The following is a 26,506-nucleotide window of genomic DNA, read 5'->3' as shown; positions in this document are numbered from 1 at the left end:
CACCTTAAAGTCGAATGATTTATTGCATTTAGGATTTTGAAAAAAATCTTAGTTTTAACTATTTGCTTCTCTAGAAGTCTCCTAAGTCTGAAAATATAATGATTAAGAAAGTGTTAGGTAAACTAAGACGGTGGGTAGTTGCCAAAGAAAACCTACCAAGGAGTGGCTCGTGACTATGGGAAGGAACAGCACTGTGGTTTTGCCTTGGAGCCTCTGGCTCCCCTATTTCAGAAGGATTTCGTGGAATCGGCTCCTTATTTGACATCTGAAAAGACAGGATAATAAATAGTAAGGCTCCTACTTGAGTGAAATAACGACCTCTTAGCAATGGTCGGATGTGGGCCTGATGGCAGTGCCACCACTGCCATCATCAGTATGACAGCCTGCATCTGCCCAGTACTGTGTGCCAGGACCCCACAAGCAGCCTCTCCTTTCGTGTCTCAAACGTTGTGAGGTCAGAAATCTGAGGGCTAAAGCTTGCCCAGAGTGTTGGGGCCATTATTCTAACCCATCCACCTGACGCCAGGGTCCACATTCTGTATAACAACAACTGAATGTACATGCTATAAGGACAAGTTTTGGATTAAGGAGGAAAAGCTATTTTTTTTTTTAAGAAAATGATCATAAAACTATCACACATGAAACTACAATGGGAAATAGTGCTTTGGAGTGGGAAATGGATTAAACTAGAGGCTTTTACCAACAAGTTTTCATATTGTTGCAGAGTTACAAGCCACACAATTGAATGTATTTAAATTTTTTTTTAATGTTTGTTTATTTTTGAGAGAGAGAGAGAGCAAGCAGGGGAGGGGCAGAGAGAGAGGGAGACACAGAATCTGAAGCAGCCTCCAGGCTCTGAGCTATCAGCAAAGAGCCCAACACAGGGTTCGAACTCAGGAACCATGAGATCATGACCTGACCTGAGCCAAAGTCAGAGGCTTAAACTGACTAAGCCACCCAGGCGCCCCACAATTCAATATTTAATGTAGCTTATCAATATACATCATTTACCAATATAATACTACTGACACTTTATTAGCCTGGCAATTGCCCTCCGATCACATCTCCTTTTCTCTTCTGCTGAAGTCACCACAGTCTTGAGTTTTATGTTGATTTTCTTGTTACTTTTATAATTTTAGCACCTATATAAATACCCTTAAGCAATGTATGGTTTCTTAAACCTTATTTTGAACACTCAATAAATGCAGTAATGCTCGGTGAAAAAAAATACTTCATTTACCTACACTTTCTTATTAAGTTGGTGAATTTGATCTATGAAATATCTATATAATGCACACTACTTGGAGATTATGTTGGAATGCTGTAACTCCCTGCTTCTAGCTTATTGTCTGGCAAAAAAGGGGTACTTAATAAACATTTGCTAAATGTAGGAGTAAAACTTAAATACTAGACCGAAAGACTTAGGACATGTGTATAAAAACATTTTTTCAATTTCCGGTCAGATTTCTCTTATATTTTTATACCACTTAGTTTATAGTCCCACTTTAGATCTTTTGTTGTCTGGGATACATTAGAATTATATTGTAGATGGATCCTCCAGATATTTAGGACTACATTTAATCAATTTTGTAAACGTAACCATGCTTTTCAAATAGCTAGTATATGTTAAATTGAATTAAATAGTAGCTTATAGTAATTTTTCCCCACACCATAAGGAGTACATTTAATCCACTGAATTAGAACCCATTAAAATAACATTAATAGCTACCATTTATTGGTCACAGGTTGTGTACCAGTCACTGTTAAGTTTTTGTTTGTTTTTGCATAAAATCACTTCATTTGCACACCACTCCAAGAGTTCGGTGCTATTATTATTCCTACTTAACAGATGAGGAAATTGAGGCACAGAGTTTAAATAGCAAGCCTGTGGTTGCCCAGCAATAAATGTCTGAGTCACAACTCGGATCCAGATAGTATGCTGTCAGCCACTATTCTATGTTGCCTCTTAAAATCCATGGAAAGAGTTTATTTTTACAGGACGGCATCTTTTCTCAAAAGAAATAATATTTCATGAATATTAACACTTACCGTACTTACTTTCCTGCAGTTTATAGTGTGAGAATCTTTCATTAAATCTGCTGGCCTTGAGTCCTCAAGGGAGGAAGAAGCCTGTAACCTTTAAAAAGCGACACATAAAATTTTTCTCTATGTATAAGGTAATTTTCTCCTCCAAATGCATAATCTACTGATAAAAATACAGTGAAAAACAGGAGACTGAATGTCATGACAGTTTTCACAATTAGACTAATTTGATCAGTGCCATACTTACTTTTTACTATGGGCCGCTGAAAAGTAGCCTGTGGTAAATAGAAACCTAAAACTCTGAGGGTAAGAGCTCTTAGGTAAGTCATGTTGCCTGTCTTAATATAGCATGTGGCAAAGTTTGAATAGTAATACAGTTCAAAATAGGCATTCACATAAAGAATCTGTTCCTTATCAGTTCCTTATAGACAACAGAGCTGAGAGTAAAGAAAGATTTCCTAACATCCCACAACCTTTATTTTAAGTGAAAAATGGTCACATTTTTACTACAATAAGTCATCCCCAGGTACAAAATCAATAAAACATAAAACAACACAAACAAAATCATATGCTTTAGTCATAAATCTCTTCAAGACAATATGACAATATTAGTCTCTTCAAAACTTGGATAGTATCGTATAAAGTTAAGTGCTCGATTATGTGAAATTCATAATGGCATTAGCATAACTTTGTCTTTATTCTCAAAAAACTAGTTGACAAGAAATTATAGAGGAAGAAATTAAAACGCAGGAATGAAATGAATTAGGTATCAAACACAGTGGAAAAAATCACTGACCTGTCTTGGGGATTTTTCATAGGACAGCCCATGTAAATAGCTTTGCTGGTTTCTCATTCTATAGTTCATTATTTAAAACCACTACCTGTTCAATTAGCCTTAGGTTAAAGATGCACCCCCGTCCCTGGACTTCATTTCCACATTAATCTAAAATACAGCTTCATATTAGTCACCTGGGCAGAAACCTGCTATTTAAGTCCCTTCACCATGTGACCTCTCCTTGGTTAAAACTCCACACTGCTCAGCAACCCAACTTCTCTCACAAACTCCTTGTTATGCTGAAACCATCATGCTTTCTCCTACCTATCTCTATACTTTGGCTGCGGTGCCCCCATGGGTAAACACCCTCCCCACTGCTTCCTAGACATTCTAATGGTATTCAGTTGTCAATGTGTGGCTCAAGTTCCACTTCTCTTAAAGTGCCCTTCCAGCATCTATGGTCAAATGATTTTCAGCAGGGCTCTAAAGACCATTCAATGGAGGAAAGGATAATCTTCAACTGATGACATGGGAAAACTGGATATCTACATGAAGAAGAAAGTTGGACCCTACCCTATACCATACCCAAAATTAACTCAAAATGGACCAACACCTAAACATAAGACCTAAAATTATAAAACTCTTAGCAGAAAACAGGGGAAAAGCCTTATGACATTGAATTTGGTGATCATTTTTTAGATGGTGTCAAAACACCAAAACAAAACTGGGTCACATCAAAATTTAAAAATTTTGTATATCAAAGGAAACTATGAACAGAGTGAAAAGGCAACCCACGGAGAGGGGAAAAAATATTTACCAACCCTACATTTCTGATAAGGGGTTAATATCCAGGATACGTAAAGAACTACAACTCAACAACCAACAGCCCGGTGAAAAACTGGGCAAAGGACCTGAATAAATAATTCTCCAAAGAAGGACTACAAGTGGCCAATAAGCACATGAAAAGATGTTCAAAATCACTAATCATTAGGGAAATACAAATCAAAACCACAACGAGCTACCACCTCGCACCCATCAAGAGAACTATCAATGTACAGAAAATAACAAGTGTTGGCAAGGCTGTGGAGAAACTAGAAAACTTGTGTACTGCCAGTAAGAATGTACAATGGTACAACTGCTATGGAAAACAGAATGGTGGTTCCTCAAAAAATTTAAAATACAATCACCATATGACTCAGCAGTTCTACTTCAGGTTGCATATGCAAAAGAATTGAAAGCAGAGACTAGAACAGATACTTGTATACCCACATTCATAATAGCCACAAGGTGGAAGCAACACAGGGATCCACAGATGAATGCATAAAGAAAATGTGGCATATATATACAGTGAAATATTATTCAGCCTTACAAAGAAGTTCTGACACATGCTGCAACCTGCTTAAACCTTGAAGGCATTATGCTAAGTGAAAGAAATCATTCACAAAAGGACAAATAATTATATGATTCATTCAGAAGAGCTACTTAGAGCAGTCAAATTCATGGAGACAGAAAGTAGAATGGTGGTTGCCAGGGGCTCAGGGAAGAGGGAAATGGGAAGTTGTTGTTTAATGGGAGTTTCAGTTTTGCAAGGTAAAAGGTTCTAGATAGAGATGGCTAGTGGTGGTGATTACATGACAATGCAAATGTACTTAATGCTACTCAACTATAAACTTAGGAATGTTAACCTTTTTATGTTTTGCCACAATTAAAAAAGAAAATGCTTTTTGCTGATACAATTGTTTTCCGTACTTAAGCCATTTAAAAGCCATTGTAAAATCTTATATCTAGAAGGAAACCTGGATCCTATAGTGAAACTCCGTAGAGGATTAAATGCCAAGAATGTACAAATTACACACTCAAGCATTTAATAATATACTATATAGTACTTTCAGTTTTACATATTAAGTGTTAAGAGATTTATGATCAAAGTGTATGATGGGTCATATGCATATTCTTGTGCATATGTTTCATAATACTTTCAATTCTTAAAAGTATATAGCACATTGCAAGTATTCAATATTCAATAAAATTGGGCAGACAGTAGTCACATGACAAATGTCTGAGTTTTTTTCAATGTAAACTTTTTAATATGAAAATTTAAACTGTATAAACAGGTAGAAAATAAAAAGCAAAAATTTCTTCTCCCTTGTATGTCTCCTACCCCCGCCCCCCCAATGCCTAGTTGCAAATAGGAGAAGTAACTAGTCTGAACAAATTTCCTTATTGTTCTATATTGTGAGGTTTTAGGACCCTTCTCTACAATTCCAAAATCAAAAAGGCTTTGAACACTGAAAGATTTCCCATAATTTATTTGGCAGCAAAATTAGAACTGATCTGAACTTGGCCAAGTCTGACCTGATATGAAGCTAGTATTTTATCCTACTCTGCCCTCCTAATATTTCTAACAATTCACTCCAGAAATAGATCTTTGAACTTTCATTATGGAAAACTTCCAAAAGATATAAAAGTAGATAGTAAAATGAAAGATCAATAATTCTTTTCCAAATCTTATTTAATGTATACACCCCAACCTCCTCTCCTCTCCTCCAAGACGTTTTACCATTTAATCTGTAAATACTTCTCAAAGCATAAATACTAATGTAATTGATTATGGGGTGCTGCCCATGAGGTAACTAATTGTTCTAAACAAATTAAATTTCAAAACACTATATTTAAATGTTTGGTAGAATTCATCTGGGAACCCATCTGGTCCTGGGCTTTTGTTTGTTGGGATTTTGTTGATCACTGATTCCATTTTATTACTGGTAATGGCTCTGTTCAGATTTTCTGTTTCTTCCTGATTCAGTTTGTAAGACTGTATATTTCTAGGCATTTATCTATTCCAGATTATTCAATTTGTTGGCAATTTTTCATGGTAGTTTCTTATATTCCTTTGTAGTGTAGGTTGCAACTTCTCTTTCATTTCTGATTTTGAGTCCTCTCTTTTTTCTTGATGAGTCTGGCTAAAGGTTTATCAATTTTGTTTATCTTTCTAAAGAACCAACTTTTAGCTTTGCTGATCTTTTTGTGTTTTTTGTTTTTTGTTTTTTTTAGTCTCTATTTCATTTATTTCCACTCTAGTCTTTATTATTTCCTTCCTTCTACCAACTTTGAATTTTGCCTTCTTTTTCTAGTTCCTTTACAGATAAAGTCACATTGTTTGAGATTTTTCTTGGTTCTTGAGGTAGGCCTGTATCACTATAAACTTCCTTCTTAAAACTGCTTTTGTTGTATCCCAAAGATTTTGAACTATTGTGTTTCCATTTTCTATTGTTTCTAGTTATTTTTTAATTTCCTCTTTCATTTCTTCGTTGATCCACTTGTTGTTGAGCACGTTGTTTAGCCTCCATGAGTTTGTGTTTTCTCCAGGGTTTTGTTATTGTAATTGATTTCTACTTTCATATTGTAGTAGTTAGAAATGATGCTTGATATAATTGTAGTTTCTTTAAATTTATTGAGAATTCTTTTGTGCACCAGCATGTAATTTATACTTGAGAAGGCTCCATGTGCATCTAGTGTGTATTCTGGGGTACCTAGCTGGCTCAGTAGGTTAAACCTCCAACTTTGGCTCAGGTAATGATTTCATGGTTTGTGAGTTTGAGCCCAGTGTCGGGCTCTGTGCTGACAGCTCAGAGCCTGGAGCCTGCTTCAGATTCTGTGTCTCCCTCTCTCTCTCTCTTCCCCTCCCTTCTGTCTGCTCACATGTCTGTCTGTGTCTCTCTCCCAAAAATAAATAAACATTAAAAAATAAATAAAGAAGGGGTGCCTGGGTGGCTCAGTCAGTTGAGCATCGGACTTTGGCTCAGGTCATGATCTCACAGCTAGTGAGTTCAAGCCCTGCATCAGGCACTGTGCTGATAGCTCGGAGCCTAGAGCCTGCTTTAGCTTCTGTATCTCCCTTTCTCTTTGCCCCTAACCCACTTGCAGTCTGTCTTTTTCTCTCTCAAAAATAAATAAACATTAAAAAACTTTTTTTAAATAAATAAAAGAAATGTGTATTCTGCTATTTGGGGATGAGACATTCTGTATATATATTTTTTATGTCCATCTGGTCTAATGTGTCATTTAGAGTCACTGTTTTCTCATTCACTGATGTCAGTGAAGTGTTAATGTTCCCTACTATTATTGTATTACTGTCAATTTCCCCCTTTATGCCTGCTAATATTCTCTTTATATATTTAGGTGCTTTCATGTGGGGTTTAATAGATATTTACAATCGTTATATCCTCTTACTGGATTGGTTCCTTTATTATTATGTAACACACTTCTTTGTTATTGCTATGGTCTTTGTTTTAAAGTCTATTTTGTCTAATAGAAGTATTACTACCCCAGCGCCTTTTTTTTTTTCTACCTCCATTTGAATGGAATCTCTTTCTCCATCCCTTCACTTTCAGTTTGTATATTTTTAGCTCTGAAGTGAGTTTCTTGTATGCGGCACATAGTTCTAATTTTTTATCTATTGAATCACCTTATGTCTTTTGATTGGAACATCTACATTTAAAGAAATTATTATTTTTTTAATGATTATTTTTGAGAGAAAGAGAGTGAGCAGGGGAGGGGTAGAGAGAGGGGTCAGTGGATCCAAAGCAGGCTCCATCCTGACAGCAGACAGTCCGATGCAGGGCTCAAACTCATGAACTATGAGATCATGCCCTGAGCCAAAGTCAGATGCTTTACCCACCGAGGTGCCCCTACATTTAAAGTAATTATTGATAAGCATGTACTTATTGCCATTTTGTATCTTCCTTTCTGGTTGTTGTAGTTCTTTGTTCCTTTCTTCTTGCTCTTTTCCTGGTGATTTGATGACTTTCTTTAGTGTTATGCTGGGATTCCTTTCTCTTAATTTTTTTGCATATCTTTTATACATTTTTGGCTGCGGTTACTATGAGTTTCACATATAACATCCAATGTATACTATATGAAGTTGATGGTCTCTTAAGTTTGACATTCTAATTTTTTTTTAATATTTATTTTTGAGAGAGAGAGGGAGAGCAAGTAGGGGAGGGGTACAGAGAATGGGAGACAGAGAATCCGAAGTAGGCTCTGCACTGTTAGCACAGAGCCTAACATGGGGCTTGAACTCATAAACCACAAGATCATGACCTGAGTCCAAGTTGGACACCTAAATAACTGAGCCACCCAGGCACCCCTTAAGCTTGACATCCTAAAAGCACTACATTTTTACTCCCACCTTTCATATTTTATGTGTAGGATATCATATTTTATACCTTTTAATTTTTGTATCCCTTAACCAATTTGTTGATATTATTAATTTTATTAATTTTGTTCTTTAACCATCATAGTAGCTTTATATGTAATTGACCTACTACCTTTACTGTGTGTATTTTTTAACCAGTGAAATTTTTTCCTTTCACAATTTTCTTCTATTTATGGCCTTTTCTGATTAAAAATTTCTCTTCAACATTGCACATAAGGCCAGTTTAGTGGTGGTGAAATCCTTTAATTATGTTTGGGAAACTCTTTATGTCTCCTCAATTCTTATTTTTTTTTAAATTTTTTGTTTGTTTTATTTTTGAGAGAGACAGATCATGAGTGGAGGAGGGGCAGAGAGAGAGGGAGACACAGAATCTGAAACAGACTTCAGGCTCTGAGTGTCAACATAGAGCCCAACACGGGGCCTGAACTCGTGAATCATGATAGCATGACCTGAGCCCAAAGTTGTACGTGCAACTGACTGAGCCACCCAGGTATCCCTCTCCTCAATTCTTAATGATAATCTTGCTGAAAGAATATCCCTTCCCCCCCCCCTTAAATGTTTCTTTATTTGTTTTGAGAGAGAAAGAGAGACTAGAGGTAGGGCAGAGAGAGAGAATCCCAAGCAGACTGTACGGTCAGTGCAGAGCCTGATGAGGAGCTTGAGTCACAAATCATGAGATCATGACCTGAGCCAAAATCAAGGTCAGACGGTTAACCAGCTGAGCCACTCAAGCACCCCTGGGTAGAATATTCTTAGTTGTAGTTTCTTCCTTTCAGCACTTTGAATATATCATACCACTCCCTCTTGACCTGCAAATTTTCTGCTGAAAAATCAGCTGATAACCTTATGGAGTTTTCTTTATATGTTTCTAGTTGCTTCTCTCTTGCTGCTTTTAAAATCCTCTCTTAACAATTTAAGATGTCAAAAACTAAAGATAAGTGTCATGGTGTGGATTTCTTGGGTTTATCTTATTTGGGGATTTCTTTGCCTTCTTAACCTAGATGTCTGTTTCCTTCCCCAGGTTAGGGAAGTTTTCAGTTACTATTTCTTCAAATAAGTTTTCTGCCCGTTTGTCTCTCTTGTTCTTCTTCTGGGATCCTTATGATGCAAATGTTTGTTCACTTGATATTGTCCAAGAGATCCCTTAACCTGTCCTCATTCTATTTTTATTTTTGTTGTTTAGCTTGGATGCTCTCCACTACCTTGTCCTCAAAATTAGTGATCCATTCTTCTGCATCTGCTAATTTACTGCTGATTACCTCTATTATACTTTTCATTTAAGTCATTGTATCCTTTAATTCTGATTATTTTCATATTTTCTGTCAACTTGTTGAAGTTCTTACTAAGTTCATCCACTCTTCTCTCTTGTCCAGTGAGCATCTTGGTGCCCATTACTTTGAACTCTTCATCAGGTAGACTGGTTATCTCCATTTAGTTTTTTGCCTAGGGTTTTGTCTTGTTGTTTTGTTTGGTACACATTTCTGTCTTCTCATTTTTAACTTTTTGTTTTTTTCTTCTATGAATTAGGTGGAACAGTTACTTTTCCCAAACTTGAAGGAATGGGCTTGTGTATGGTTGTCCTCTGTGTAGACTATGTGCCTGGTGACTTTCGCTGACTGGCTAGAGCTGTGGCTAGCATGGGTGCAAATTCCAGGGCACTCTGAGCTAGGGCTGCCCTGGTGGGATACCTGGAGCTGATGTGGGCATGGGCCAGTGTAGTCTCAGGGCTCTCTGCACAGAGGGTGCCCTGGCAGGACAGCAGAGAAGAGGCAGTGTAAGCTGGGGATGCCTGGGGCTCTCCACAGAGAGGGCAGCCTGGCAGAGTAGCTAAACATAAGGCAGGGCTGAGTCTGAGGGTCCTGGGGCACATTGTGAAGACGGCATTCTGATAGGGTGTCTGAAGCTACTGCAGGCACGATCCAAGTGGCCCCAGAGTGCCATGGACCAGAGGTGCCCTAGTAAGTCATATGGAACCGAAGTGGTTCAGGTCTAGAGTATTCTGGGCTGCTTTGTACCCATGTCAGCTTTGCAAGACAGCTGCAGCTGTAGTGAGCACTGACCAGGTGTGTTCTGGCATGTGTTACACTGGGACAACCTTGGTGGTACAGCAGGGCTGGTGTGGGCTCGGGGCATGGGGCTCACTGAAGCATTAGGCCACCTAGAATGCCGAACCCTGCTTCCATCCACACTCTCAAGGTGGAGGGGAAATATAAACTGTGGCCACCATCCCCTCTGACCAGGACAAAGTTCCAGCAGTTCCCCTGCTATTTGACAGAGTTCTCGGCTGGTTCCTGTATATTCTAGTTGACCTTTTAATCCATGACTTTTTTTATGTGCCCCACAGCAAATGATCTGCTCACAGTATCCCTTCTCACTGCTGTTTGCAGTGTCAAGGGTGAGGATTCCCTTTGTTACTGAGTCTCTATTTCTCTCACTATTCTTTATGTGGTCTCTGTATCTTCAATTGTGCAGAAGCTGTTTAGTCAGCCCTCTGCTCTTCTTCAGGAGAAACTTCTCTATAAATAGGTGTAGATTTGGTGTGTCTGTGGAGGAGGTGAGTTCAGGGTCTTCTAACATCACCCCCTTGGAACAAAATCTCTTCTTTATGATTTTTCTGAATATTTTCTTTTCTCTAGCATATGTTATTGTAAGAATACAGTATACAATACATCTAACATACAAAATATGTGTTAATTGACCATTTATGTTATTGGTAAGGCTTCTAGTGAACAATAGGCTATTAGCAGTTAGGCTTTGGAGGAGTCAGAAGTTATACGCGGATGTTTGACTGTGAAGGGTGATATCCCCAACTGCCATACTGTTCAAGGGCCACCTGTATATATTTTTAACTGTGTGGGGAGGGGTGAGCAATTGTTGAAGGTTCTTGGCCATTTATAATTTTTCTAGTCTACTCTCCAACTTCTTTACTACTTATTTTATTCCCCAAGCTCTTTTTAAAAATTGGTTATGGCTAGTATCCAAAATCTATAAAGAGCTCACCAAACTCCACACCCGTAAAACAAATAATCCAGTGAAGAAATGGGCAGAAAACATGAATAGACACTTCTCTAAAGAAGACATCCAGATGGCCAACAGGCACATGAAAAGATGCTCAACGTCGCTCCTCATCAGGGAAATACAAATCAAAACCACACTCAGCTATCACCTCACGCCAGTCAGAGTGGCCAAAATGAACATATCAGGAGACTATAGATGCTGGAGAGAATGTGGAGAAACGGGAACCCTCTTGCACTGTTGGTGGGAATGCAAACTGGTGCAGCCGCTCTGGAAAACAGTGTGGAGGTTCCTCAAAAAATTAAAAATAGACCTACCCTATGACCCAGCAGTAGCACTGCTAGGAATTTACCCAAGGGATACAGGAGTGCTGATGCATAGGGGCACTTGTACCCCAATGTTGATAGCAGCACTCTCAACAATAGCCAAATTATGGAAAGAGCCTAAATGTCCATCAACTAATGAATGGATAAAGAAATTGTGGTTTATATACACAATGGAGTACTACGTGGTAATGAGAAAGAATGAAATATGGCCTTGTAGCAACGTGGATGGAACTGGAGAGTGTGATGCTAAGTGAAATAAGCCATACAGAGAAAGACAGATACCATATGTTTTCACTCTTAGGTGGATCCTGAGAAACTTAACAGAAACCCATGGGGGAGGGGAAGAAAAAAAAAAAAGAGGTTAGAGTGGAAGAGAGCCAAAGCATAAGAGATTCTTAAAAACTGAGAACAAACTGAGGGTTGATAGGGGGTGAGAGGGAGGGGAGGGTAGGTGATGGGTACTGAGGAGGGCACCTTTTGGGATGAGCACTGGGTGTTGTATTGAAGCCAATTTGACAATAAATTTCATATATTGAAAAAAATTATACTTCAGTTAAAAAAATAAAATTAAAAAAATTCTTTAATAACTTTATTATTTATACCCTATATAAACTTTAATATAAATAAAGGTTAATAAAGTTATAAAGTTTATTTATAAAGTTTAAATGAAGTTAATAATGTTATACTATCAAACTTCTATAGTAAGATATATTCATTTTATCACCTGAAACACACATTTTCTGCAACTTATTATTTACCTTTTTCAGAATGGTTATTATGCCTAAGTTTTGAGTTTTTATATAATTAACTTTTTTCTTTATGAATTATAGATTTTTTGTGATGTTTAGAGTTTCTAAACTAAGATTATAAAAATCCATACCTGTGTTCTTGATACACTTCTTATAGTTTTTATTTTTTTAAGTTTATTTCTTTATTTTGAGGGGGGGAAGGGGCAGAGAGAGAGGAGGGAGAGAGAGAATCCCAAGCAGGCTCCGACAGCAGAGCTCTGACATGGGGCTGGAACCCACAAACCATGAGATCATGACCTGAGCTGAAATTGGCCTGCTTAACCAACTGAGCCACCCAGGTGCCCCATATAATACTTAACCTTTTTTTGTTGCTACTATAAAAATGATCTTCTCTTCCATTATGTTATTGAACTGGTTATTGTTTGAATATAGGAAACTTACTGATTTTTGACTACTGGTTTTGTAAGTATAATAATTTCACTTATGAAGATATCTGCAGCAATAAAACATTACCTTTGTAAGTCCAGGACTTCATTTACAAGATCTGTTCCAATACTACCAGGGCCAAGTACTATTCCAGTAGACATTCCAGGTACATTAATATAAGATGGTTTTGAGGATTCTAAATAATAACAAAAGGGAAAATCCAATTGAAGACTTCTAAAAAGTTATGTATAACTTTGGTTAATATTTTTATCTCAATTCAAATACATTTCCCATTTTCCTTTTTAAAAGAAACAGACTAGCTGCATCCTAAAATATTAGAAATATTTATGCTTGCATTACAAACATAACTCATGATGGCTTAAGACGTGTATGAAGAATGACAGGAGTCAAATGTGTAGAACATCATTGAGGGTATAATCATGACCTGTAACCCTTGAGCACAGACAGTTCCTTCCCATTTTAATCTCCACACTGAAGCCAGAGTAATACTGCTTTATTTTTAATATTCCTTCATATTTCTGTTTTTATTTATACAAGTAATAGAATAAAATATTCCTGTGGTGAAAAACCAAGATAAGCAAAAACTCCCCATTAATACTTTTCATTAATTTGCTCAACAGATATGTATTAAGTGCCACAAACTACAAGGAACTATGCTAGCCACTAGATAGATAATGGATAAAATACCATTCCTACTCTCGAAGAACTCGATCTAGGGGCAGACCAGATGAACAAACAACTAATTGCAATACAGTGTAAGAGTATAATGGAAGGGTAATCAAAGAATTGTAGAAATTCTAAAGAGGATAACTTTAGCCCTACAAGTCTTTGCAATATTACCTTGAAATCTTTCCCTCTCCAAGACAGAAAAAGATGGTAACAATAACAACACTCCTAGTAATAAATCCCCATCATTTAAAACCAAGCTTACCTTCTGATAATTGAGAGCTGCAAGGAAGTAACGATGCTTCTCTAACCTCACTATGTCCCCTAGAATGAAGAAACACCATAGGTGATTTTTTTTTTAGGTGAAGGAAATTGTTAAATAAGCAGAGCTTCAATGTAGTGGCTTTATCAGTTCTTGACCTTTTTGTTTTATATATACTTATTGTTAATGTCACCACTAGAGATCAAAGTATTTATGTGCTAAGTACCAGGACATTTGCTAAATGTCTTATTACCCTATAAGGTACATTTTCTCACTCACAAACTCTCAGTTTGTATACTAATGATAAGAAGGCAAGGATTATTGGAATGATAAACAGGGGATAGTGCTGGAATGCCAAGCTTTGGGGGCCTTTTAAAAACCTAAATATGGGGCGCCTGGGTGGCGCAGTCGGTTAAGCGTCCGACTTCAGCCAGGTCACGATCTCGCGGTCTGTGAGTTCGAGCCCCGCGTCGGGCTCTGGGCTGATGGCTCAGAACCTGGAGCCTGCTTCCGATTCTGTGTCTCCCTCTCTCTCTGCCCCTCCCCTGTTCATGCTCTGTCTCTCTCTGTCCCAAAAATAAAAATAAACGTTGAAAAATAAATAAATAAAAACCTAAATATAGTAGATCAGGAAACAGAATTGGGTTAATGTTATAGCAATTACAATGAAAAACTTACAGAAAAATACTCATACTTAAAATGGGCTATGCTATCCTATTAAGCAAAGCAGGGAAAGTTGTTCTTCCTTTAAGTTAGCTGACACAGACATAGCCAGGGTTTGGCAAGCAGTGCTTAGGCTGGATTTGTGCTTATCCCTCGGCCAAATATTCCTACACAATCACATGTAATACCTCAGGCTTAGAAGATGTCTATAAAAATGATCCGTGGGACAAAACAATTTCTTACGATGATATATAGTTTAAAGCTACAACCACATCATTTATTGGAAGGTCATGACAAGGCCATGAAAGGTAGGAAGAAAGTACTTAAATGCATTTATTATCACATTTTATACCAAGCAAAAAGAAATGTATTCCAAAAGGGAAAACTTTCAGCCTAATTCTGAGAAGTAACGCCAGTCAACAGTGAATGAATTACAAAAAGTATGTACTGAAGTTATAAAGCCAGATGATCATGCAACTTTAATGGTTTAGCAAGACAAGAAAAGACATGACACTTATTTGAAATCAACATAAAGGTCTTAACAACATAAAAGTTACTTACAAAACTAAATTGTTGACAGACACAATATATTCCAGTTCTTTGGTCCAAGGATTTGTGAAACTAAACCACTGGCTTTTTAAAGTTACAAAAGAGCCATCTTTCTTTCTGAACTTGTATGAATCTGTAAAGATTTTCTCTTTACTCTGTAGAACTTAACAAGAAAGGATAATAATCAGCATAACGGTCTACTACATAAATCAATCCCTTGAGGGTTAATTCAAGTTTCAGATTCCACAGGAATGAAAAATGAGTTGAAGCTGTTTAATTAAAAAGTACCAAAAAATTACCCTACTCAATGCCTACCTGCTTTGTGCTTGTCAGTCAAATTACTATGGTCATCCTGATGAAAATATTCATAACAAGAAGTTCCCAAAAGTTCCTGAGGCAGGTATCCTAAAATTGCTGTTGCCCTGGTTTTAAAATCAAAAATAAACTTCAGATTGGTAAATTCATTCCCTTCCAGAGTAGTGTAGGTCCACATACAGTCACAATAGTGGGAAAGTGACAGGGGATGAGTAAGCCATATGCATCACCGGGCCCCCCCTTTGGCTGCCCTAGACCCAGGCTAGAATGGACATCCCCCCCAGCCCAGGGTAGACTCTTTTTACCATTCACCAATAAAATTGTGGCCACAGACCATGCTCAGTTTCTGCACCACTGGCTCAGAAATATTCCAAGTTTATTTTTTGACTTGAACAAAATTATGCACATATCCACATTCTTTTTTCATTTAAACTTATTTCCTGTTCTGAAGCCTTAAGTATCCCATTGAATGCTAATCATTATGGCAATAAATAAATGTTCACCTTTGGTCCACATAGACAAACTTCCCATTCATTGCAAACCGGGTTATAAATTCAGTTGGTTTCACTTTAATCTCTCCACTGTTCTGTGGTACAATATTTGGATGTAACCTTCCAATGGCAACAAGGCAGGTAAAATTACTACTGTCTTTCTTACTGTCCTTTTCTTCTTCCATTCCAACAATATTTGGAGGCCAGCTTCTCAAGTAACCAGTGCAATGGATAGTACAGAATTTTCTATGATCTAATTCAAAAGTTAAAAAAAAAAAAGAACATTTGTGTTATTATGAATAAACTCTTAAATTTCTTTGACATTTATAATAGTTATAATTGTGCTATAAAGTATTCTTGATGCTAAAATATGAAAGGGGAAAGGTATTACATTGAAAAGAAATCATCAATTACATTTAATAACCTTATTCTTAATGGGTTATTTTTCTCATCAACTAAATTATACATACTACAATAAAAAGTTAAAAGATTAATTTAGGTCTAAATAGGCCTGTAGCTAAGTATATTTCCAAGTCAGTTTTTAAAAAAAAATTTTTAATGTTTATTTCTGAGACAGAGAGAGAGCATGAGTGGGGGAGGGGCAGAGAGAGAGGGAGACACAGAATCCGAAACAGGCTCCAGGCTCTGAGCTGTCAGCACAGAGCCCAACGTCGGGCTTGAACTCACAAACCGTAAGATCATGACCTGAGCTGAAGTCGGTCACTCAACTGACTGAGCCACCCAGGCGCCCCTCCAAGTCAGTTTTTTAAATAACAGCAATTCACATCTGTTACAAAAACTTAAACTTCAAGCTCCCTTGCTCTTAACCACAAAGGTACTATTTTTAGCTTACTAACTTTTTGGTATAATTCATATTCAAAAATTTATACAAGACAGCATACATTCTTAAATTTCTTATGTTAGCACTTATACTGATTAATAGATATCTATGGTTATAATAGATTATAAAAAATAGAAAACATTTGGAGAAATTCATAAAAGGTATAAAAATAAAATTTGATTTGATTTCACTTTTCAGAAAATTCTCAATTAACTCATAGGAAAAGACTTAACAGGCCCAATCAAAATAACAAAGAATTGGAGCTGTCAGCACAGAGCCTGACATTGGGCTCGAACCCATGCACCACGAGATCATGACCTGAGCCCAAAGTTGGACGCCTAACCAACTGAGCCAGCCAGGTGACCCTTAAATATTTATTTTTGAGAGACAGAGAGTGAGCACGTGCATTTGTGCAGGGGAGGGGCAGAGAAAGAGAGGATGACAGATATTCTGAAGCAGCCTCTAAGCTGTCAGCACAGAGCCTGACGCAGGGCTCAAACTCATGGAACCATGAGATCATGAACTAAGCTGAAGCCGGAGGCTTAACCAACTGAGCTACCCAGGTGCCCTTCAAATATCAGGAAATTCTTAAAACAATGAGATACAACACAGGCATAAAAGATAAGCAGTATACAGATTATGGCAACTCACACACAAAAAACCAACTTACAGGTTAAAAGGGATGGGAGGGGAAAGCCTGGTAAAAATTATTTAAAACAGTTGTTTGTGATAAGAGTTAGAAAAGACCAGAACACTCATTGTTTTAAATCAGCACTATTTGGTAAGACTGTTATTGCAAAAAATCTTAAAAAAGAATTTTTTTTAACAGAAGATGATGTGGGCTCTCTTGTAAGACAGCACCTAACAGTAAGAGCAAAGACTTGGAGAACACTTCTTGTGCCATGCTGTTTTAAGTGCTTTAGATGTATAATTAATTTTAATAGCCCAGTGAGGTGTTCCTATATTAGCACCACTGTCTCAGGAAACTGAGTTAATGCCAAAGTCACAGCAGAAAAGGGTGGAGCTGTGAGTGCTCTGTCTTAGAAGGTGTTCAAACATGAGTTGTCTGGGTGACGGTGGGGGAGGAATACAAAAAGGTGTTTCAGTCAGAGGCAACAGCCAGTGTAAACCCAGAGCAGAGAGTGTCAGATGTGCGTGAAGGCATGGTCTGTGATGGGGGCGTGGCTTGACAATAAAGCAGGGAACAGATAGATTTAGCTCTTGTAAACCATGTATAGGACATTGTACTCATCACCTATCAGACATCACCTCCTCCATGGTCCACAGATGCCTTAAATTATAAGTTGTCTCTTCTATTCTCAATCCAGATATTTCCTTTAATTCTTTTTTGTTTCAGGAATCACACAGTGATTCCACAAGTTTAAACATTATGCTATACTCACAAGTAGCTACCATCTGTCACCATACAATGCTCTTACAATATCATTGACTGTGTTCCTTATACTGTTCCTTTTATTCCCATGACTTATTTGTTCCATGACTGGAAGCCTGTATTTTCCACTCCCTTTCATTCATTTTGTCTGATAACCTCAACCCAACTTAAAAATGGGCAAAGGACCTAAATAGACGTTTTTCCAAAGAAGACCTAAAGATGGCTAACAGACACATGAAAAGATGCTCAGCATCACTAATCATCAGGGAAATGCAAATCCAAAGCACAATGAGATGCCACCTCACATCTGTCAGAATAGCTAGAATCAAAAACATAAGAAATAACAAGTGTTGGTGAGGATGTGGAGAAAAAGGAACCTTCATACACTGTTGGTGGGAATGCAAATTGGTACAGCCACTGTAGAAAACAGTATGTTTTTCAAAACCTTAAAAACAGAAGCACCATATGATCTAGTTAATTTCACTGCTTACCCAATGGAAAAAAAATACTTATTTGAAAGGATATATGTGCCCCATGTTCACCGCAGCATTATTTACAATAGCCAAGATATGGAAGCAACCTAAGTGTCCATCAATAGATGAATGGAGAAGGAAGATGTGACACACACACACACACACACACACACACACACACACACACACAATGGAATATTATGCAGCCAAACCACATCTTTATCACTTACTCCCTATTCTGCTTATTGGCACCATAATCAACCCAAGTAGTTAAATGACAAACCTGGGAATCCTACCAAGTTCTTTCTTTATAACATCCAAGATACCATAAAGGAATTATGGTAAGTGGTAAAAACAAGGTTTTTATTAATATTAAAACTAGATAGCAGTCAAAAGTAAAACTTATATACACTGAGTCTGGCATTTCTGATGACACTAGCTTGCAAATTTACAAATGATACTGACTAAAAATATTCTATTCAACTAAAAATGCAGGTTTAAAAAAGTGTCACATTCATATGGAATTTCATCACACAGGACCTCGCATTTTGCTTTGATTCTTCTCTAACAACAGGGTTGCCAACCAAATTTCCAACTTAATCTGTCTCACAATCGTCACTGTGAGTATTTATTCACTGACACATTTTTAGTTGGGATTATGTAATTCCATCCACTGTAATCCATTCAATCAATTATATAAGGTGTTCTTTTAATCCCATAAAAAAATCTCTTATTTCAAGAATTGTTTAGATTTTTACCTAAATATTGGGGTCATCGGCCCCAATCCTCATCAAACTATTTACATCAGCTCCAAAGGGTAGATTTAAGTATAGCCTACTCCATGATTTTTGAAGAGGGAGGAAATTTTATATTAACCCAAACACTGTCTTCGTTTACAGGACATCTTTTCAAAATCCTTTGTGAAAATTTTCTTCAGATTGAGGGCTAGGTCTCTCAGCTTGACATCTTGCTGTCTTGGGTTAAATTCTCACAGAAGCAGAGCCCGAGACAAGGATTCTGGTACAAGAAGCATATTTGAGAGGTGATCCCAGGAACACTGGTAGGGAAGTAGGATGAGACAGGGAAGAGGAGGAAGCTAATAAAGGACATGTTCTCTAGCAAATCGCCACTTTGGAAAACCAAATGGGCGGGGGGTATTTGGGAAATAAAAATGTAGAACAAGAGCCTCAGAACTAAGTAATCTGAAGGAGAAGAGAGCTAGGAAGTTTATCCATCAGCTCCCTTTAGGCATTGGATGAGGGATGCTCACAGGCAGCATTCATTCCCTAGCACTTGAGGTCTGCCCTTAACTAGTATAGGCAGAACTGTCTCTAAATAAGGGAGAAGGTCTAGTAGAGTCTAACAGAGGTTCGACATTGGAAACAAGGTGCCATGCCCTTGAAGTGGTAGGTGCTAAGAGGACAGGTCATGGTGTACTGACAGCATCTGCCACACTTCCACAAGGAGCCAATGGGATTCTGGGTGTACTCCTGCATGGTTATCTTATTAGGTTCAGGAAACACCCAAGATATTTGGAAGTAGCCATCCGTTCTGCATCAGCCCTTGACTTCACGAGCAGAGACACATGAATATTCCTATCTTACAAGCTTTTTCAAAGTATGAATCTGTAACATTTATGTTAGAATCAGGCAGAAATAATGTTTTTAATGTCAATCTGGCTTATTTTTTAAAAAGTTTTTATTATGGAAAATCTCAAACACACAAAATCAGAGAGAACATTACAATGAAACCTCACTAGAGTGTGTCAGAGCCAATCATGAGAAATGGCTTTTCCATAAATCTTAAGTTCAGTTTCAAAAATTAGCATAAAAAGGCTACTTCCTAGCGACTCTTTTAAATTAAATTTAAGTACAACTAGGGGCACCTGTGTGGCTCAGTTGGTTAAGCTTCTGACTCTTGATTTCAGTTCAGGTCATGATCTCATGGTTCATGGGGCTGCATCGGGCTCTGTACTAATAGCAAGAAGCCTGCTTGGGATTCTCTACCCCCCCCCCCTCGCCCCTCCCCTGCTTGTGCTCTCTCTCTCTCTAAATAAATAAATAAACATTTTTTAAACTTTTAAGTGTAACTAAAACATGGAGGCAAGAGATCAGTGTTTGCCAGGGGTGGTGGCAGGGGGTAAGAGGAGATGAATAGGGCAGAACATAGTGGATTTCAGTGCAGTGAGACTACTCTGTATATATTTTTCTAAACCGTTTTTTAATGTTTATTTATTTTGAGGGAAAGAGAGAATGAGCGGGGGAGGGGTAGAGAGAGAAGAAGAGAGAATCTTAAGCAGGCTCCATGCTGTCAGTGCAGAGCCTGGCATGGGGCTCAAACTCACAAACCTGAGATCATGACCTGAGCCTAAATCAAGAGTCAGATGCTTAACCAACTGAGCCACCCAAGTGTCCCTACTCCGTATGATGTTATAATGACGGATACATGTCATTATATATTCATCTAAACCCACAGAATATACAATACCAAGAGTGAACCCCGGGGTAACTGTGGACTTTGGGTGATTATGATGATGATGTGTTAGTGTAGGTTAATCCTTGGTAACAAATGTACTATTTTCGTGGGAAAGGTTGGTAATGGGGGAGGTGTGTGCATGTGTGGGGGTAGGACTACAAGGAAAATCTCTGTCCCTCCTTTTCTTTTTTTTTTTAATATGAAATTTATTGTCAAACTGGTTTCCATACAACACCCAATGCTCATCCCAACAGGTGCCCTCCTCAATGCCCATCACCCACTTTCCCCTCCCTCCTACCCCCACCAACCCTTAGTTCATTCTCAGTTTTTAAGAGTCTCTTATGGTTTGGCTCTCTCCCTAACTTTTTTTTCCTTCCCCTCCCCCAAGGTCTTCTGTTAAGTTTCTCAGGATCCACGTATGAGTGAAAACATATGGTATCTGTCTTTCTCTGCATGGCTTATTTCATTGGAACCCTCCAGTTCCATCCACATTGCTACAAAAGGCCATATTTCATTCTTTCTCATTGCCACGTAGTACTCCATTGTGTATATAAACCACAACTTCTTTACCCATTCATCAGTTGGTGGACATTTAGGCTCTTTCCATGATTTGGCTATTGTTGAAAGTGCTGCTATAAATATTGGGGTACAAGTGCCCCTATGCATCAGTACTCCTGTATCCCTTGGGTAAATTCCTAGTAGTGCTATTGCTGGGCCATAGGGTAGGTCTATTTTTAATTTTTTGAGGAACCTCCACACTGTTTTCCAGAGCGGCTGCACCAGTTTGCATTCCCACCAACAGTGCAGGAGGGTTCCCGTTTCTCCACATCCTCTCCAGCATCTATAGTCTCCTGATCTGTTCATTTTAGCCACTCTGACTGGCGTGAGGTGATATCTGAGTGTGGTTTTGATTTGTATTTCCCTGACGAGGAGCGACGGTGAGCATCTTTTCATGTGCCTGTTGGCCATCCGGATGTCTTCTTTAGAGAAGTATCTATTCATGTTTTCTGCCCATTTGTTTATTTGTTTATTTGGATTATTTGTTTTTCAGGTGTGGAGTTAGGTGAACTCTTTATAGATTTTGGATACTAGCCCTTTGTCTAATATGTCATTTGCAAATATCTTTTCCCATTCCGTTGGTTGCCTTTTAGTTTTGTTGGTTGTTTCCTTTGCTGTGCAGAAGCTTTTTATTTTTGTGAGGTCCCAATAGTTCATTTTTGCCTTTAATTCCCTTGCCTTTGGGGACGTGTCAAGTAAGAAATTGCTGCAGCTGAGGTCGGAGAGGTTTTTCCCTGCTTTCTCCTCTAGGGTTTTGATGGTTTCCTGTCTCACATTCAGGTCCTTTATCCATTTTGAGTTTGTTTTTGTGAATGGTGTAAGAAAGTAGTCTAGTTTCATCCTTCTGCATGTCTAGTTCTCCCAGCACCATTTGTTAAAGAGACTTTTTCCCATTGGATATTCTTTCCTGCTTTGTCAAAGATTAGTTGGCCATACTTGGTCTCTATTCTATTCCATTGGTCTGTGTCTATTTTTGTGCCAATACCATGCTGTCTTGATGATTACAGCTTTGTAGTAGAGGCTAAAGTCCGGGATTGTGATACCTCCTGCTTTGGTCTTCTTCAATATTACTTTGGCTATTCGAGGTCTTTTGTGGTTCCATACAAATTTTAGGATTGCTTGTTCTAGCTTCGCGAAGAATGCTGGTGCCATTTTGACTGGGATTGCATTGGTTGTGTAGATTGCTTTGGGTAGTATTGACATTTTAACAATATTTATTCTTCCAATCCATGAGCATGGAATGTTTTTCCATTTCTTTGCATCTTCTTCTATTTCCTTCATAAGCTTTGTATAGTTTTCAGCATACAGCTCTTGTACATCTTTGGTTAGATTTATTCCTAGGTATTTTATGATTCAGGTGAAATTGTGAATGGGATCAGTTTCTTTGTCTTTCTGTTGCTTCATTATTAGTGTGTAAGAATGCAACTGATTTCTGTACATTAATTTTGTATCCTGCGACTTTGCTGAATTCATGTATCAGTTCTAGCAGACTTCTGTCCCTCCTTTTCAATTTCACTGTAAACCTAAAACTGCTCTAAAAATAGTCTTAATAATTTAAAAGCTTAAATGTAAGTGATGTGTCATGGTAAACACGAAGAAAAACACCTTTAGTATGAGCTTTCCTCATTAATAGGAAGTGATCTTAAAACATAATCCCATGGGCCAATTATTACAGGAAAGAACATTTAGAAGCAACTATAAAATATAAAAATATATTTTTTAATATTTTTATAAAATAAAATTGTATTTTTATTTGATTTTGTGTGTTTGTAAAAGATAATTATTTCATTTAATACTCTCCTTGGCTAAGGTAGAATACAAAATAATCTCATGTGTGGGAACCCACCCACACATGTGGCCAATCAAGGTTCAATTTTGCAGTTACCTTATCCTGACCCAGTTATCTGTCTACATGTCTGTCTACATTCAGTTGTCCTCAAACCAGGCACTGCAAGGAAAGGCCATACAACTGTTAACACATGGCCTTACTATTCCTTAGGCCAAATTAGCCGTATGCCTTTGGCACAGAGTTCTGGAATATTAAGTGAATATTTGGTTCAAGTGCTTGAGCAGATTAAAAAGTCTCTTTTGAAAAGATATTTGATTCTGACTGCAGGCATCCGTGTGTGGGCAGGAATACATTCCCACAACAAAAGCCAACCCCTTGCTGTGTGTCTGCTGCACACATCTAGAATGCATCTCTTTCATTAGTAACCTTTTGGCATCTAGGAAGCTGCTTTCGTAGGTATCATGGCATGGTGGGAAGAATACAGATTTTAAAGCCATGTTCATGATTCTGCCACTTTCTATGTGACTTTAGACAAATTACATAGCCTTTGAAGGCTTCAGTTTCCTCGTGTGCAAGATGAAGACGGTTTGCACAGGATTATTATTCAGATTAAATTAGGCATTTACTCAAAGTGGCATAGAGTTTTGTTTTTTTATTTAAAAAAATTTTTAACATTTTATTTATTTTTGAGACAGGGAGGGACAGAGCATGAACAGGGGAGGGTCAGATAGAGGGAGACACAGAATCTGAAACAGGCTCCAGGCTCTGAGCTGTCAGCACAGAGCCCGACGCGGGGCGCGAACTCATGGACTGAGAGATAATGACCTGAGCCGAAGTTGGCCGCTTAACCGACTGAGCCACCCAGGTGCCCCATTAAAGTGGCATAGAGATTTTAAATAATTACTGATTTTCTTGCTGAAGAGGAGAATTTTATTTTGTCCTCCTTCTTTTGGAGCCACAAATAATGGCTCCCATTTATCAAGCATCTACTAGGAGCCAAGTGCAGCATCAGCCACATGTAATCCTAACTACTGTGAGGTGGTATTATTCTTATGCCCACTGGATCAGTCTGCGAGGGCTGCGATAACAAAATACATAGACTGGGTAGCTTAAACAACAGAAATTTATTTTCTCACAGTTCTGGAGGCTAGAAGTCCAATACAAAAGTATTGGCAGGTTTGGCTCCCTGTGGCCTCTCTCTCTGGCTTGTAGATGGCTCACTTTTCTCACTGTCTCCATAGGGCCCCTTCTCTGTGTGTGTGCATCCCTGGTGTCTCTGCCCCTTCTTATGTGGAAACTGGCCAAACTGGATTAGGGGTCCACTCCATAACCTCATTTGACCTCAATTACCTCTTTAAAATCTCTCTCTCTAAATATATTCTTCAAATATTGAGGAATTTGCTTCCAGTTGCACAGGTGTTAAACAGCCCCTACTGAATTCAGACTTCAGGCCCCTTCTGCTCTGTCCGAAAGCCTGTCTACCAACATGGTTGTTGCCAGGCAGAGCCACTTCCTTTGACTCATCACAAAATTCAAATGTGAATTAGTTCTAATTTAGCAATTGAAATAGATACAGTTTTCCAGGAAGATTATCCAAATTTATTTAAAAAGAAAAAAAAAATCTTCCCTGTCTTTTCTATATGTTTCTAACTTATAATAAAATAATTCCATTTAGAAATCATGTAGGAAGATTAAAGTTTGATTATGACATTCTTTAAAAATGCTGCTTGGATTTTTTTTTTAACCTATGGCTATATGTAGGTCTTTTTGCTTAAGATTTAGTATTTTCTTTTTTTTTTCAATATATGAAATTTATTGTCAGATTGGTTTCCATACAGCACCACGTGCTCATCCCAAAAGGTGCCCTCCTCAATACCCATCACCCACCCTTCCCTCCCTCCCACCCCCCATCAACCCTCAGTTTGCTCTCAGTTTTTAAGAGTCTCTTATGCTTTGGCTCTCTCCCACTCTAACCTCTTTTTTTTTAATTTTCCTTCCCCTCCCCCATGGGTTTCTGTTAAGTTTCTCAGGATCCACCTAAGAGTGAAAACATATGGTATCTGTCTTTCTCTGTATGGCTTATTTCACTTAGCATCACACTCTCCAGTTCCATCCACGTTGCTACAAAGGGCCATATTTCATCCTTTCTCATTGCCACGTAGTACTCCATTGTGTATATAAACCACAATTTCTTTATCCATTCATCAGTTGATGGACATTTAGGCTCTTTCCATAATTTGGCTATTGTTGAGAGTGCTGCTATAAACATTGGGGTACAAGTGCCCCTATGCATCAGCACTCCTGTATCCCTTGGGTAAATTCCTAGCAGTGCTACTGCTGGGTCATAGGGTAGGTCTATTTTTAATTTTCTGAGGAACCTCCACACTGTTTTCCAGAGCAGCTGCACCAGTTTGCATTCCCACCAACAGTGCAAGAGGGTTCCCGTTTCTCCACATCCTCTCCAGCATCTATAGTCTCCTGATTTGTTCATTTTGGCCACTCTGACTGGCGTGAGGTGATATCTGAGTGTGGTTTTGATTTGTATTTCCCTGACGAGCGACGTTGAGCATCTTTTCATGTGCCTGTTGGCCATCTGGATGTCTTCTTTAGAGAAGTGTCTATTCATGTTTTCTGCCCATTTCTTCACTGGGTTATTCGTTTTTCGGGTGTGGAGTTTGGTGAGCTCTTTATAGATTTTGGATACTAGCCCTTTGTCCGATATGTCATTTGCAAATATCTTTTCCCATTCCGTTGGTTGCCTTTTAGTTTTGTTGGTTGTTTCCTTTTCTGTGCAGAAGCTTTTTATCTTCATAAGGTCCAAGTAATTCATTTTTGTTTTTAATTCCCTTGCCTTTGGGGATGTGTCGAGTAAGAAATTGCTATGGCTGAAGTCAGAGAGGTCTTTTCCTGCTTTCTCCTCTAGGGTTTTGATGGTTTCCTGTTTCACATTCAGATCCTTTATCCGTTTTGAGTTTATTTTTGTGAATGGTGTGAGAAAGTGGTGTAGTTTCAGCCTTCTGCATGTTGCGGTCCAGTTCTCCCAGCACCGTTTGTTAAAGAGACTTCTTTCCATTGGATGTTCTTTCCTGCTTTGTCAAAGATGAGTTGGCCATACGTTTGTGGGTCTAGTTCTGGGGTTTCTATTCTATTCCATTGGTCTATGTGTCTGTTTTTGTGCCAATACCATGCTGTCTTGATGATGACAGCTTTGTAGTAGAGGCTAAAGTCTGGGATTGTGATGCCTCTTGCTTTGGTCTTCTTCTTCAAAATTACTTTGGCTATTCGGGGCCTTTTGTGGTTCCATATGAATTTTAGGATTGCTTGTTCTAGTTTCGAGAAGAATGCTGGTGCAATTTCGATTGGGATTGCACTGAATGTGTAGATAGCTTTGGGTAGTATTGACATTTTGACAATATTTATTCTTCTAATCCATGAGCAGGGAATGTCTTTCCATTTCT

At 38.2% G+C, this 26,506-nt stretch overlaps 1 protein-coding gene and 1 long non-coding RNA gene across 16 annotated transcripts in view; one reads left to right on the top strand and one right to left on the bottom strand.

Annotated features, from left to right (window-relative positions):
- BMAL2 (basic helix-loop-helix ARNT like 2) overlaps window positions 1-26,506 on the bottom strand; it is a 120,324-nt gene that overhangs the window by 1,620 nt on the left and 92,198 nt on the right. For 11 of the 15 annotated variants that reach the window (XM_027035799.2, XM_027035800.2, XM_027035796.2 and 8 more), the window contains 7 exons: window positions 15,532-15,772; window positions 15,029-15,135; window positions 14,726-14,876; window positions 13,505-13,563; window positions 12,640-12,748; window positions 2,050-2,137; window positions 157-265 (listed from right to left, as the gene is read on the bottom strand). In XM_027035799.2, the coding sequence (XP_026891600.1) occupies window positions 157-265; window positions 2,050-2,137; window positions 12,640-12,748; window positions 13,505-13,563; window positions 14,726-14,876; window positions 15,029-15,135; window positions 15,532-15,772 (864 nt within the window). The remainder of the gene's footprint in view (window positions 1-156; window positions 266-2,049; window positions 2,138-12,639; window positions 12,749-13,504; window positions 13,564-14,725; window positions 14,877-15,028; window positions 15,136-15,531; window positions 15,773-26,506) is intronic. The other 4 variants (XM_027035795.2, XM_027035798.2, XM_053226063.1 and 1 more) reach the window with 2 other exon arrangements.
- The window catches only part of LOC113593004 (uncharacterized), a 109,937-nt gene that overhangs the window by 49,560 nt on the left and 33,871 nt on the right, over window positions 1-26,506 (top strand). The window lies entirely within an intron of this gene.

The sequence above is a fragment of the Acinonyx jubatus genome, chromosome B4 (assembly GCF_027475565.1).
Source record: "Acinonyx jubatus isolate Ajub_Pintada_27869175 chromosome B4, VMU_Ajub_asm_v1.0, whole genome shotgun sequence".
In the NCBI taxonomy this organism is placed as follows: Eukaryota; Metazoa; Chordata; class Mammalia; order Carnivora; family Felidae; genus Acinonyx; species Acinonyx jubatus.
This window is presented reverse-complemented; position numbering and strand designations above follow the sequence as displayed.